Source organism: Phascolarctos cinereus, unplaced genomic scaffold (assembly GCF_003287225.1).
Source record: "Phascolarctos cinereus isolate Bilbo 61053 unplaced genomic scaffold, phaCin_HiC Scaffold_2;HRSCAF=192, whole genome shotgun sequence".
NCBI lineage: Eukaryota > Metazoa > Chordata > Mammalia > Diprotodontia > Phascolarctidae > Phascolarctos > Phascolarctos cinereus.
In genome coordinates, this window is record NW_027555625.1 from 302,635,246 (window position 1) to 302,648,629 (window position 13,384).

General features: G+C 40.4%; 1 protein-coding gene across 2 annotated transcripts in view; it reads right to left on the reverse strand.

Annotated features, from left to right (window-relative positions):
- MRRF (mitochondrial ribosome recycling factor) overlaps positions 1-13,384 on the reverse strand; it is a 55,437-nt gene that overhangs the window by 35,258 nt on the left and 6,795 nt on the right. For both annotated transcript variants that reach the window (XM_020967618.2, XM_020967619.2), the window contains exons 2-4: positions 12,949-13,159; positions 11,328-11,483; positions 5,253-5,371 (exon numbers count right to left, since the gene is read on the reverse strand). In XM_020967618.2, the coding sequence (XP_020823277.1) occupies positions 5,253-5,371; positions 11,328-11,483; positions 12,949-13,132 (459 nt within the window). In that variant the 5' untranslated portion in view covers positions 13,133-13,159. The remainder of the gene's footprint in view (positions 1-5,252; positions 5,372-11,327; positions 11,484-12,948; positions 13,160-13,384) is intronic.

The window sequence follows — 13,384 nt, forward strand, 5'->3', positions numbered from 1 at the left end:
TATTACAAAGTTCTACAAAATCACTTGGAATTGTGTGAGGAAAGCCACTAAACTGTAAATACCCTTTGACCCAGCAATTCCAATGCTGGGACAAATCCCAAAGAGGGTAAGACAGAAAATTTCCACATAAAAAAATACTCATGATAGCACTTTTCAACAAATGCTCTTGTAGTAGTAGCAGCAAAAATCTGAAAACAATGTGGGTACCAATTGATTGGAGAATGCCTAAACAAGCTGTAGAACACGAATGTACTAGCATTCTACTGCACTGCAGAAATGACAAATATGAGGAATTCAGGGAAGCATGGGAAGACTTTGGGTAAACTGATGCAGAAAGAGGAAAACTGAATCAGGAGTACAAGACACATAATGCTTATAATAATGTCAATGAAAACATTAAAATTTAGGTTCAATTCAATGACCATCTTGATTCCAGAGAAGAGATGCTGAAACAGATTCTCCTCCTCTCAACAGAGGAGTGGAGGACTAAGGGTACAAAAAGCTGTACATACTATCAGAAGTGGCTTCTGGGTCAACTGGCTTTGCTTAAGTGTTTTCCTGTGTAGGACAGGGAACATGGTGAGAACTGAAGAGTGGGGTACTTTGAAAAAGAATTATAACATAAAAGCAAATAGCAGCAATGATTGTTTTTAAAGATTCTGACATGCTGGCTTAAAAAACATGGATGACTTTATGCTTCATCTGTGCAGCACCAAATAAAGTGAATCTTGTCATTTCTGGTTCCAGTTTTCAATACTCCAATGAAAGTACTCTGATTTCACAAACAGGGAAAAACAATAAAAAAAAACTTTCTACTTGAGAAAGATACTTATTGCAAAATATGTAGATGGTTTTACTGAAATATTCTTGAAAATTGTTTTTAAGTCTATTGTGGCAGAACTCAGTACCTTCAAAGAGCAAGAGGAAGGTTTTATACAATATGGTATTTGGACAACTCATTTTTCACACATAAAGTACAATTTACCATTTACACACATAATACTTGGAATTTGATCACATTCACACACAGCTAGAAGGAATTTAGCCCGTACCACGTTTGACATATGAGGAAACTAACACATAGGCAGGGAAGGTGATTTGCCCAAAGTCACAGAGCTAGTAAATGGCAGGGCAGAGACTAGTACATAGGTCCTCTGACTCTCAGCCAAATTCCCTCACACTGTATTGCCCTATTTAAATGCTCTTGTCCCTACTTACATATATGTTTCATGGATCACATTAGTGGGATCCATCTGGGAGGAATCATGGAAAGACTTGAACAAGGACCGCACAGAGTAAGAGTGCTAAGGAGAGACAATGTGTACTGCAGAGGGAAGACACAAACTGATGAGGTCATGGGTCTACTGGAGTTCTTACCAACAGCCTCCACTAAAATCTTCCTCCAATGCCTCGTCACGGTATAGACGCAAAACTGGGCTCTACTGAAGGTCATGACAATAGATGGTAAGTGCTGGGAGCTCCTTCCAAGCTGAAAAACCTCCAAGTGTGGCACTGGGGCAGCCTACACCTGCTGGTGGAGTAGTATTCCAGCCAAGGGTGAGTGATGAGCCCAAGCCACCCCACGCCAAAGGAAGGCAGACTGCACACAGACTTCCACAGGTCAGTGCAGGTGGACAGCTCTCAGGGATTTCACCACCTTAAACAGATGACATTCATTTCAAGTCGTCTGAAGTCTGTCCAACTCTTAGGGTCATCGAGCTGGATGGAGACTTCAGAAAAAACCTAGTGAAAACGTTTTACTTGACAGAGGAGGAAACTGAGGCTGAGTTAAGGAATCTGACTTGCCCAATATAGCACAGTATATCAGTAGCAGAGTCAAGACTAGAGCCCAGGTTTCCTGACTCAATCTAGTGCTCTATCACATTGTGTATATGTGTGCACCCATGTTTCGATAACATTCAAAGGTTTACAAAGAACTTTCCTCACAACCCCTTATAGCAAACAGTACAAGTATCATGAGGTTCCGTGAGGTGAAGCAGTATGTCAAAGGTCACAAGCTAGTGATCAGCTAAGCAGAGATTGGAACCCAGGTCTTCAGACTCCAAATCCAGTGCTTTTCCCACTATTTCTAGTTAATTTCATTGCAGCAAGAGGGTAAGAACTGATTGTATTTTTTTTTCCTACTTGCTTTGTTTTGTTAAAATCATGCTGTGGTTTCTATTCCTCTCTTTTCCCATCATTAACTCTAGCTGCAGGCAAGTCTGTCCGTGGCAGCTACAAGCTTGTATCATTTATCAGCCAAGACACATGTTAAACAAATGCAAAAGAGGTGGTTTTTTTTTGTTTGTTTGTTTTCATGGTGCAGTGGAAAGAATGCAGGGTTGAAAATCACAAGACCTGGATTCAAGTCACAATCCTGACACAAACCCACTGTGTGACTTAGGGAGAATTACTTCCCCTCTCTAGGCCTCAATTTTCCCTTGAAAAATAAAGAATTAGCATTAGATGATCTCAAAAGTACCTTCCAATTCTAATGAGCATCACATACTGTAAAGAGCACAGGGTTTCGAATCAAAGGATGTAAGTGAGGATCCGAGCTCTTCTATTTCTATTTGGGGTGACTTGGGCAGATCACCGAGCAGCTCTGGGCCTCAGTGTCCTCCTGTGTAAAATAAGAAGGCTGGGACAGATGCCCTTGAAGGTCTCTTTCAGCTCTAAATCCTATGAATTCTGACTCTATGATGCTATGTGTATATAAATTTGTGTTGCATCAACAAACATCCTTGAATTTGAAAAGAAATGAAGTCAACAGATGGAGGATAGGTCAGCATGTTGAAGCTGGGGAGTTCAGTCCTTTATATACTGTTCCTAAGCTATAGGAAGGAAATGTTTAGTTACAGCAATACTGTTCCCCAGATAACACCAGACAACACAAAGGAATCACAAAAGGAACAAGTAAATTTCCTCATGATGCCCTTGGCAATGAACTTCTGTTCCAAGTCATCACAAGTGCTTCTAAAGTCATCGAGTTGTAATGAGCAGAAAATGAGAGTGATCCAGCAGTAGGAAAAGATAAAGACAGTCTGACTTCAAAAAAAAATTAAGCGCTTTAATTTCTATGGGTCCTCTTCTTGCCTTCTATCACCCTGCAGTGGCCAATCAGGTTCTTCTTTTGTGAATGCCATTTTATATTTAATAACAGAAGTGGCTGGAAATGTGAAGCAATCCCACTGATGAGGTCTTCAAGCTGTGCAATTAGGAGGCCATTCCCTAAATTGGCTCTGTAGTATCGCTGGTATAAAATAAACTAGCTAGATATGGCTGAGGGGCCCAGAGGAAGCAGATATAGAACATAGTTACCACCTCTGAGTCTTCATATTCTTGTCTCAAAGGGGCAGATGGTGCTCATGAAAAGGCTCACCTCCACACAAGTGCTGGATTATATTCCACCTCCCATGTCTTCTTCAGCAGCATTGGTTTTATAGGCTCCAGGGGTGGCCATCAAGCAAAGGCTTTGGGGTTGGGGTGGGAAAGGGTGGGGAATGGTATAGAAACTTCCTTCTATAATTGAGCCTGTCAAATGTTCTCTGGCTCAACAAGCTGGACACGTGTTCCAATGATATCACAACTGCCTTTAGAACCAAATTATAACTCACAAAAGAAAATGAGATTCATTGATTTATAATCAAAATGTCTTGGGGTGTTTTTTTTTTTTACCTAGAGGACTTTTTTTTGTGGGGGAAAGGGTGGAAAGGGAAGAAGAGAAAAGGGTTTTAGAACACAGAGAGGATGATATAAATTATCTAGTCCAACCTTCTTATTTTACATATGATTATACTAAGAGGTTAAGTGCCTTGTCCTAAGTCACATGGCAAACAGGCACAACCAGATTTTAAATCCACATCTTCTGGCTCCAAATTAAGGGCCTTTTCAATTATAGGACAACTGTCTTCTTATATTCCCCCCTGCAAATTGTTGATTTTGAGCAGATATCTTATTTAACTGATTTGGCTCCACGTGACTTTTGGTTGTTTTCTTAAACTAACTCTCCTACCCCACATCATAGTAAAGATTGAGGAGGGTACAGGTATAGGTAAGAAGGTGTAGTAGAAAGTCTTGGAGTCAGGAGACTCTGGGTTTATTCCTATCCCTGCTACTAACTCAATGGAGCAAATGACTTCCAACTCTTTGTGTTTTCATTCTCCCTTCAGTCGAATGCATGGCTTAGATTAGACATTCTCTAAGGCAGTGGTGTCAAACTTGAATAGAAACCTGATCCCCGTGAGCCCCATACTGACTTAGAAATCCACAAATTAACATTTCTCTATGCTATACTTTACTTCGTTAAATATTTCCCAATTACATTTTAATCTGGTTGGAGAAGGGGATGGGGGCAGGGAGGAGGCTGACACCTCTGTTCGAAGGTCTCATCCAATTCTATGAATCTATGATTTTCAATATGTTATATAATGAATGGGCCTGGTGTTCCACATGGGTTGGATTCATACCGTGGAGATGACAATGGAATTTAGGGAGTGAAGGAGTAAAGAGTTCTATAGAATTTAGACCTAAAAAGGGGAAATCTGAAGGTGTAAGGAACTCTCATTTTATAAACAAGGAAAGTGGGACCTAAAAGAGTGAAGGGACTTGCCAAAAGAGGCACAATTAGTAAGTAGCAGAGCTAGGACTTAGAACTACGTCTTCTGACTCCATAGTCAGTGCCAGTTTCCTTGCTTGGCCTCAAAAAGACCCATGCCCTCTTTCTATTTTCAAACGGTCCATTTAGTCCAGTTAGAAGGCAGTATTAATGATACAGAGACAGCTAGAGGACTCAATAGAGTGCTGGGCCTGGAGTCAGTCTTTGTGAATTCAAATTTGGCCTCAGATACTTACTAGCTGTATGACCCTGGGGCAAGTCATTTAACTTCTGTTTGCCTTAGTACCACTCCAGTAGTTTGCCAAGAAAACTCCATGGACAGTATGGTCCATTTGGTCACGAAGAGTTAGACACAACTGAACAACAATTAATGATGTACTTCGCACCACTACACTGCCCTATAATCAACCAAATGGAAACCAAGCAGCAACAAGAATATTTTTCTTTGTTCCCCCCGACCCATTCAGGTTAACATTTTCTCTAAATGTTTTTTCTACTCTGTCTTCTACTTGACCCTGAGAAAATGGTGGGGGCAGGGAAAGAAATGCTTCCTTCTCCTCTTGACCCAGCCTTTCTGCCTTCCTCCCCACTCCACCTTCAGGCCGTGTGGAACTTTTGAGCAATGCAATCTTACCTCTGGGAAATTGGTCATGTTTACTAAAATCAGCTGAGGCGATTTCAGGGAGATTTGGCCGATCTGATTTAGAGCAAACTTCCCATCACCAGTTGTCACAGTTATGTGATCCAGGGACCCTGAGAGAGAACATTCCACATTTCTCTATTACCTTGTATTACTTGGTGTAGGCTTTATTTTCACTTACTTTTATACATGTTGTAGCCCCTTCCCTCACTCCTCTCCACACCCCCCCCAAAAGAAAAAAAAACCAATATAAACTCCTAAAAGGCAGGGACTATTTTGATTTGAGCTTTGTATCCCCCCTAGCATTCAGCACAGTTTTTTGAACATAACAGACAAGAGAAAAGTCTGAATTAAACTGAATTTTTGCCACTTGAAACTGATCTCTGTACTGAGTCACCACCAAGCTCAATTTTGGAAAATACCAGTGCAAAGCCTGACAATGTCAAAAACCATCACAATTATTTATACTTTAGTTCTTCACAGACTGGTGATTCCATTAGGACTGGGGTTCTCTCCCCCAACATAGATCATGGTTTCTCCAATTTTGGCCAGCCTTCCGGTGATTTCTCTCCAAACTTTAACTGGTCCTCAGACACCAGCCTTCGTCTGTCACTGAGCATATCCCCAAAGTCCTTCTACCTTGGATTGACCTACCCAAACTTATACTTTGCTGGCACAGCTGTAAAGCATCAAAGATAGGGTTTTTTTTGATAGAAGTACATCTATAATCAAAAGCCAGAAAAAATGTTTTTCCAAATTCCCTGATTTCCTGTGCAAAATACAACTACAAGACTTATAGCAGGGATCACTTGCTGTTGACATCTCTTGTGACTCAGAACCGAACAAAGCAAAAATAAATAAAAGGTCACATGCAACTAAATTTTAGACTACTCTGGTCCCCTTATGTTATTATAATTCAATACCTTGCCAGGGACATATGATCTGAGCTGAAGACGTAATCTGAAATTGTTGCTTTCATCAAATGTAAGTCTGTTGGAAACTGCTTAATTGAACTACCAAAAGCAAAAGAATGGGGACCACTACTCTGAGTGAGTTTAGCCATGACAAAGGACTTTGCTAGTATAAAAGGAAATGAAGGAGAAAAAAAAATCTGGTCAATAGACTGATGATGAAAAGGGGTTTGAATGTACCCTATGCATTGAGGGGCTCCAATTCCACTAGGCTAATTGAATATCATGGTGAAACCAAAAAAATGCCATACTCAGAATCAAGAGCTCTGCCATCACCAGTCCTATGAATAGTGAGCAACTGACTTCTCCCTTAGCTTCCTCAGCTGTAAAATTGAGATAATTATCTAAGCACGTGCCCATGGTGTAGTAGAAGGTACAGAACTGGGAAATACAGAATCACAGAATTTCAGAGATAAAAGGAATTTCAGATGCTATCTAGTCCAGCCCATACCTGCCAAATAATACCAACCACAGTATAATAGTTGGCTATCTATGTTCTATTTGAGAAGGCACCCCTTCCAAGACAGTCCATTCCACTTCTGAATAGCTCTAATTGTTAAGAAGATCCTCCTTGTATCAAGCCTAAATCTGCCTCTTCATCTTCCACCCACTGCTCCTACTTCTGACTACTGTGGTCACAGAGAACAAGTCTAACTACTCTCTTCCACAAGACAATGCTTCAAACCCTGGAAGACAACTGTCATGTTCCCCCTCCACTGAGACTGTTCTTATCCCATTCTTTCAACCAGTCCTTTTACAGCATAAGCTCCAGGCCTTTCACCCATCCTGGCTGCCCTTCTCTGGACCCCTTCCAGCTTATCACTGACCTTACTAAATTGTGATGCCAAGAAACAAACATGATACTCTAGTTGTGGTCTGATCAAAACAGAATACAGCAGGATATCACCTTCGTCTTCTCAGAAACTTGTCTTAATGTAGCCCAAGACTGAATTAGCTTTTCTTGATGACACAGCACTAGTGACTTGTACTGAGCTTACAATCCACTAAAACCCCTAGATCTTTTTCAGACAAATTGCTAACCATGACTCCTTCCACACAGTTCTTGTAAAGTCCACTCTTTTTTTTTTTGAAGCAATTGGGGTTAAGTGACTTGCCCTGGGTCACACAGTTAGTAAGTATCCAAGGTCAAATCTGAACTTTGGTCTTCCTGATGCCAGAGATGGTGCTCTATCCACTGCACCACCTAGCTGCCTCGAAAGTCTGCTTTTTTGAATCCAAATGTAAGACTTTACACTTATTCCTATTATATTTTATCTTATTACGTTCAGCCCAGTGATCTAGTCTGTTGAGATCTTTTTGGATCCTGGCTCTGTCATCCAGGGAGTTAGCTATCCTCCAAGCTTTGTGTCATATAAGCCTTTATCCAAGTCATTAATACAAATGTTAAACAGCCCCAAGAGAAGCACAGATCTCTGTGGCACTTCACTGGAGACCTCCTGCCAAGCTGTCACTGAACCACTAAGGGCTGCTCTTTGAGTCTGGTCACCTACCAAACTCCAGTTCAATCTAACTTTACTATTCTCTAGTCTACCTCTGCCCATCTTTTCCACAAGAACAGGAGGAAAGATTTTATCAAATGTTTTGTTAAAAAAAAAAGGTCAGCTACATCTTCAATGTTCTAGATTAATAACTCTTTTGAAAAAAGTAATGAGGCCTAGGATGTGTTCTTGATGCAAGGCTGCATCACATCTTTCTTTTACAGATGTTGGCTAACCTTATCTCTAATAATGTTCTAGAAATCTGCCAGGAATTGAAGTTAAGGTCACTGTCCTATGGTTTACAGACTTCATTTTCTTCCCTTTTTTGAAAACTGGAACATCTAACCTTCTCCAGTCCTGCAGCCCCTTTCCTGTTCTCCAAAGTCATTCAAATATTATTAACAGTGGCTCAGAAATCACATATGCTAGTTCTTTCAGGAGTGGAGGAGGTAGTTTATCTGGGTCAGGTGTCCTGAATTCATTAAAGGCTGATAACATCTCTAATTATTTCTTTATTATTTCTTTATTCACATCTTTTAAGTCATTTCTGTCCTGCCTTCTCCAGTGCAAAGATCACTTTCCTTGGCAGAGAAAACAAACCAAATAAGAATTAGGCAACTATACTTTCTTTAGGTAGTCAGTTACCCTTGTCCCATCCACTCCAAGCAATGGTTCTTCTCTTTTGTCCAATATCACTTTTAAAACAACAACAAGAACAACTTACTCATGTCCTTATTTTTTCCTTGCCTGCATCATCAGCTCATTCTGAGCTTTGGTACCTCTAAACCTGCTGTTACAGTGCCATAAGGTCACTTCCTGGCTGTCTGCCTATCAGCTGTCATGCTACTGAATGCCTACCCTTTACTCCTCTCCTGTTCAGTTCTAGAATATAATCAAATCAATTCTGTCACTGGTCCTAAACAGGATGTGTCCATCTAAAGCCTTTGTGGCTCCACTCCCCATTCCTGCCATTTTCAAAACAAAATATCCCTCCCTGACCACCACTCTCCTAGATGTTTTTTCTCCCCCAGACTAACATCTAATGGCCTTTCCTAAATGCTCATTCTCCTTGACCTCTCTGCCAGCCTTTGACACTGTGGATCACTCTCTTCGCTCTAGGTTTTCATGACACTGCTCTCTTCTAGTTTTCCTCCTTCCTATCCGGCCACTCCTCTTTCTCCTTTGCTGGATCCTTATCCAGGCCATGCCCAATAAGTGTGAGAGTTCATAAAAGCTTTGTCCTGAACCCTCTTTTCCCTCTATATGATTTTGCTTGGTCATCAACTCCCACTGATTTAATTATCATCTCCATGCAGACTACTGTCAGATCTATTTATCCAGCCATAACCTTTCTCCAGCCTCATCTCCTCTCTCTTGACCTCCAGTTTCCCATCTCTAACTGCTCATCAGACATCAAGAACTGGATGTCCTGTAGACCATAGTAGGTGCTTAATAAATGCTGGTTTACTTGACTTGAGGGCAGGGACTATCTTTGCTTTTATATTTGTATCTCCAGCACTCAGCACATAGTAAGCAACTTGCTAATTTTTCATTCATTCATTCATTCATTCATTCATTCATTCATTCATTTCTTACTCTGCATTAATTCTCTGTATTAATCACCTGTCCTTGTATCTATCCTCTCAAAAACTTTTTAAAATCTAAGTTGATTAGTAGGTTCTCTGTGCACCCATACTGGTTGTCTGAAGAGACCAATATGCATGTACGTCAGAATTGTTCCCTCTGTAAGTCAGAGCTTGAGTTCAAATGCTTTATGTCATCTTGAGTAAGTCAATTCACCTCTCTTGCACTCATTTTCTCATCTAAAATGAGAGTCGAGAATGATCTTTTAAGATTCCTTTTGGCTCTAAAACCTATGATCTTACCTCATAGGAGTACTTTGAGGAAAAAACTATAAACTGTCAAGCTGGTGTCAGTGTGAGCTATTATCATTATTATTATTATTATTACTACACAAAAATCAGTCAGAAAATTAAGAAGACAAAGGGAGAAATGCTTTCTGATACATCTTAATTCCACTCTGCTTATTTGTCATGAGATTCTTTGCCAAAGAAAGTACTTCTGTGATCTTGGTGGAAGTCTTTTTAAGCAGCATGGTGTGGTGAGAAAACTAAGGAATTTGGAGTCAGAAGACCTGGATTCAAGTCCCAGCTCCAACACAAACTAGTTGTGACATCAGTGACAAGTCACTTAATTTCAACAGACCTTAATTTTCCCACTTGCAGACAGGGATAATAATCCTTGTCCCCTTACCTCAAAGGTCTGGTGAAAGGAAAGCACTTTATAAACTTTAAAGTACCATACAAACAAGTGTAGTTTTTAGTGTACATTGACGACAGTTATCACCCCTTAATGCCTATCCATAGCATGTTAAACTTTTTCCCTCTCATCGGTCCCCAGCAAGGATCTTGCTCACTTACTCCTCTTTTCTGTCCTTCACATTCCCTGAGGTTAACATTTAACAAACTGCACTCAATGGCCTCTCTCTGCCAGTCCAGCAGATCTTTTCTGGTCAAGTGGAGTAGAATTTACTGGCCAATTTTAGGTATCATATTTCTCCCAGAACTCCTTCTCTACTTGCTCTCTGGTTTTAACTACAGAATGTTAGCAGATAAAACACACCAGGGGAAGGGGCCACCTTTTATTCATTTCATACCAAAAACAATAAGCAGGGTTAAAATAAACAGTTAAAGAGACTGAATGGCATGCTCTCCTGTCAGCAAAGACAGCTATGTCCCAGCTGACAAAGGTTGACAAAGGAGAAGAATGGTCTTCTTGCTTAATGCTGGTTGTATCTTACAGCTCAGTGTGTATATAATGATGTTTACAAATGGAACCATATGTTTTTCTCTTTGTTTGCTCAAGAGCAACGTATTAAAATATTTTCAAATTTCTTATATAAAACAGCCTATCCTGAAGGGGAATGGAAGGAGGGATTCCTGCCCAAACTCCCTCACCTCCAGAGATGCCAATGAGCCTTACACTAGGCTGATGACAATTTCCAAAAGGCTCATTTAGTGGAAATTGGATTTTTCCTGCCTTGCTGACGTGTAAGCTGACAACTTGCCTCTTCGTCACATCTGCAAACATTCTCATAGACATTTCTGACATTTCCCACTTAAAAAAAGCCATTTTCAGGAAGTTATTAACCCAAACGGATTCTTCCTGGTCAAGCCCAGGATGTAAAAACTCTTTAGTTGGAAATTTCAGGGTTATAGTCATTCAGCTCCCAGTGTGTGATGAAAAATAATAAACCAGAAGAAATCTGAGGATGCAGATCAAAGCTCCTGGTTCTAATTACATATTGTGTGGCACAACAGATAGAAAGCTGGCATCAGAGACAAGAAAACCTGAGTTCAAATCTTATATCTGAAACATACTGGTTGTAGGGTCAAGTAACTCAACTTTTCAGTGGTCTGGGCAGCTCCCTAATACTAGAAATTGCAAAGGTGGAGAAAGTTTTCTCATCCCAGAGTTCCCTATATCAATGAAACCACAGGTTTAGTCCCTATCCTTATGTATTCAATTTACAGCAATAACATATTATAATAATGGATAGCAATATATATGTTACTAACCTGGAGAAGTCCTTATATTGAGATTTTTGTTGAAATTATCCTTAAGGGCTTCTACCACAGACTTCATTTCCACATTTACCTCTTCCAGACGGATTATGTCCTCCACCAAGGATGCATTAATGTTGACTCGGGGTTGGGGATGCCCTTTACCTTTGGCTAGGAATCAAACACACAATGAACACAGGCGGCAGCAGCACTAACATCAACAAACACTGGACTTTTATTCCTTTAGAATGTAAATTCTGGAGCAGCTAGGTGGTGCAGTGGATAGAGCACTGGCCCTGGTGTCAGGAGGACCTGAGTTCAAATCTGGCCTCAGACACAGAACACTCACTAGCTGTGTGACTCTGGGCAAGTCACTTAACCCTAATTGCCTTACAAAAAAAAAAAGAATGTAAGTTCCTTGAGGGCAGGAATTGATTTTGCTTTTTCTTTGTACCTTCAGTGCTTAGAACAGTTCCTGACATATAGTAATCCCTTAATAAATGCTTGTTAATTGGTTGACTGGGCTCAGAATCCATTGACCTTGAGAGACCTCAGACCTAGTCTGAGTTTCAACTCTGCCCCTTAATATCTATATATTAAGCAAATCATTTCCCCTCCCTGAGCCTCAGTTTCTTTACCTGCTAAATAAGGATGGTAATAACCTGCCCAAGAAGCACTGTGGTATGGCAGACAGAGAGTCAAACTCAGAGTCGGGAAAACCTGGATTCAAGTCCCACCAATGACACTTCCTGGCTGGGACCCTGGACATGGCACTCCCCCTTTTAGTGCCCCAGGGAACTCTCTAGGACTTTAAATTGCCAAACATTTACTGATGGCTACTAGTTGAAGCAGTGAGTTTACATAACAGAGCTCCCTATACCAGTAAAACCACAGCTCCAGGTAAAAAAAATAAAATAAAATAAAATAAAATAACCGTCCTCCCCACCTCCCAGGGATTTTTGGTAAAGAAAACACTTAGTAAACAACAAAGTACAACAGAAATTTCATTTCTTGTCAGGGATGATCTAGAGGTGATTTTTGTTCAGATATGGGCCCAGAGTCAGGAAGACCTGACTTCAAATCTGGCCTCAGATACTTACTAGCTGTGTAACCCTGGGCAAGTCACTTAATCATGTTTACCTCAGTTTCCTCATCTGTAAAAATAGGGGATAACAACAGTACCTACCTCGAAGGGTCACTGTGAGGATAAAATGGGATCATAAATGTAAAGCTCTTGGCATAGTGCCTGGCACATATTGTAAGGGCTATATAAATGTTAGCTGTTATTAAGATGTGAGACTTCACATAAAAGCTGTTCTGTATTTGATTATTCTAACATTCTGTGGCTTAGGGTCCCTTCCAACTCTAACACTGTGTGTTGTAGGATTGCTTTCCATTTTAATATACTATGTTCTATTGCTCCAATATTTTATATGCTAAGGTCTCTCTCAGTTCTAACAGACTCTGTTCTAACTCTATAAATAATGAACTATAATTATCATCATGAGCTATGGTCCTTTCCAACTCTGTTCTTCTGTGTTATTTCTATGACTGTATCTGAAAACAAAGAAGAAGAAGAAGACAAAGACGAAGAAGAAGGAGAAGGAGGAGGAGGATTAAGGTATGGTTTCCATACCTTTGGCTTTCTTGGTAGCAAAATGTCGGATGGGCACAGTTAGATAGGCCCCACATTGCCGGCAGTCATTCCAGGTCACACTCGTATTCCTCAGCCTAACTTGTGAAACAGGCCTTGTCAAGACTGAAAGAGAGTTGCAAAATCCAGGCTGCACCCAACGAAAGCATCTTAGTCCCAAAGCCATGGTTCAAAACAGTCCTTGAGAAATCACCTATGAAAGAAAGAAAAGCCTTTCACAGATATGAAATAAGCAGTGAACACTGAAGTAAGAGGCCATTCCAGCAACCTGAACCTTGTTGACTATAATGAAATGCTTATGTGGAAAAAATATACAAAATTGTAACCATGCTGTACTGTAAACAGAGAGTACAGATTATAGGAGCTAGGTTTTAAGCTGATTTTTTTAAAACCCTCAACAGGCACAAAATGATGGGAA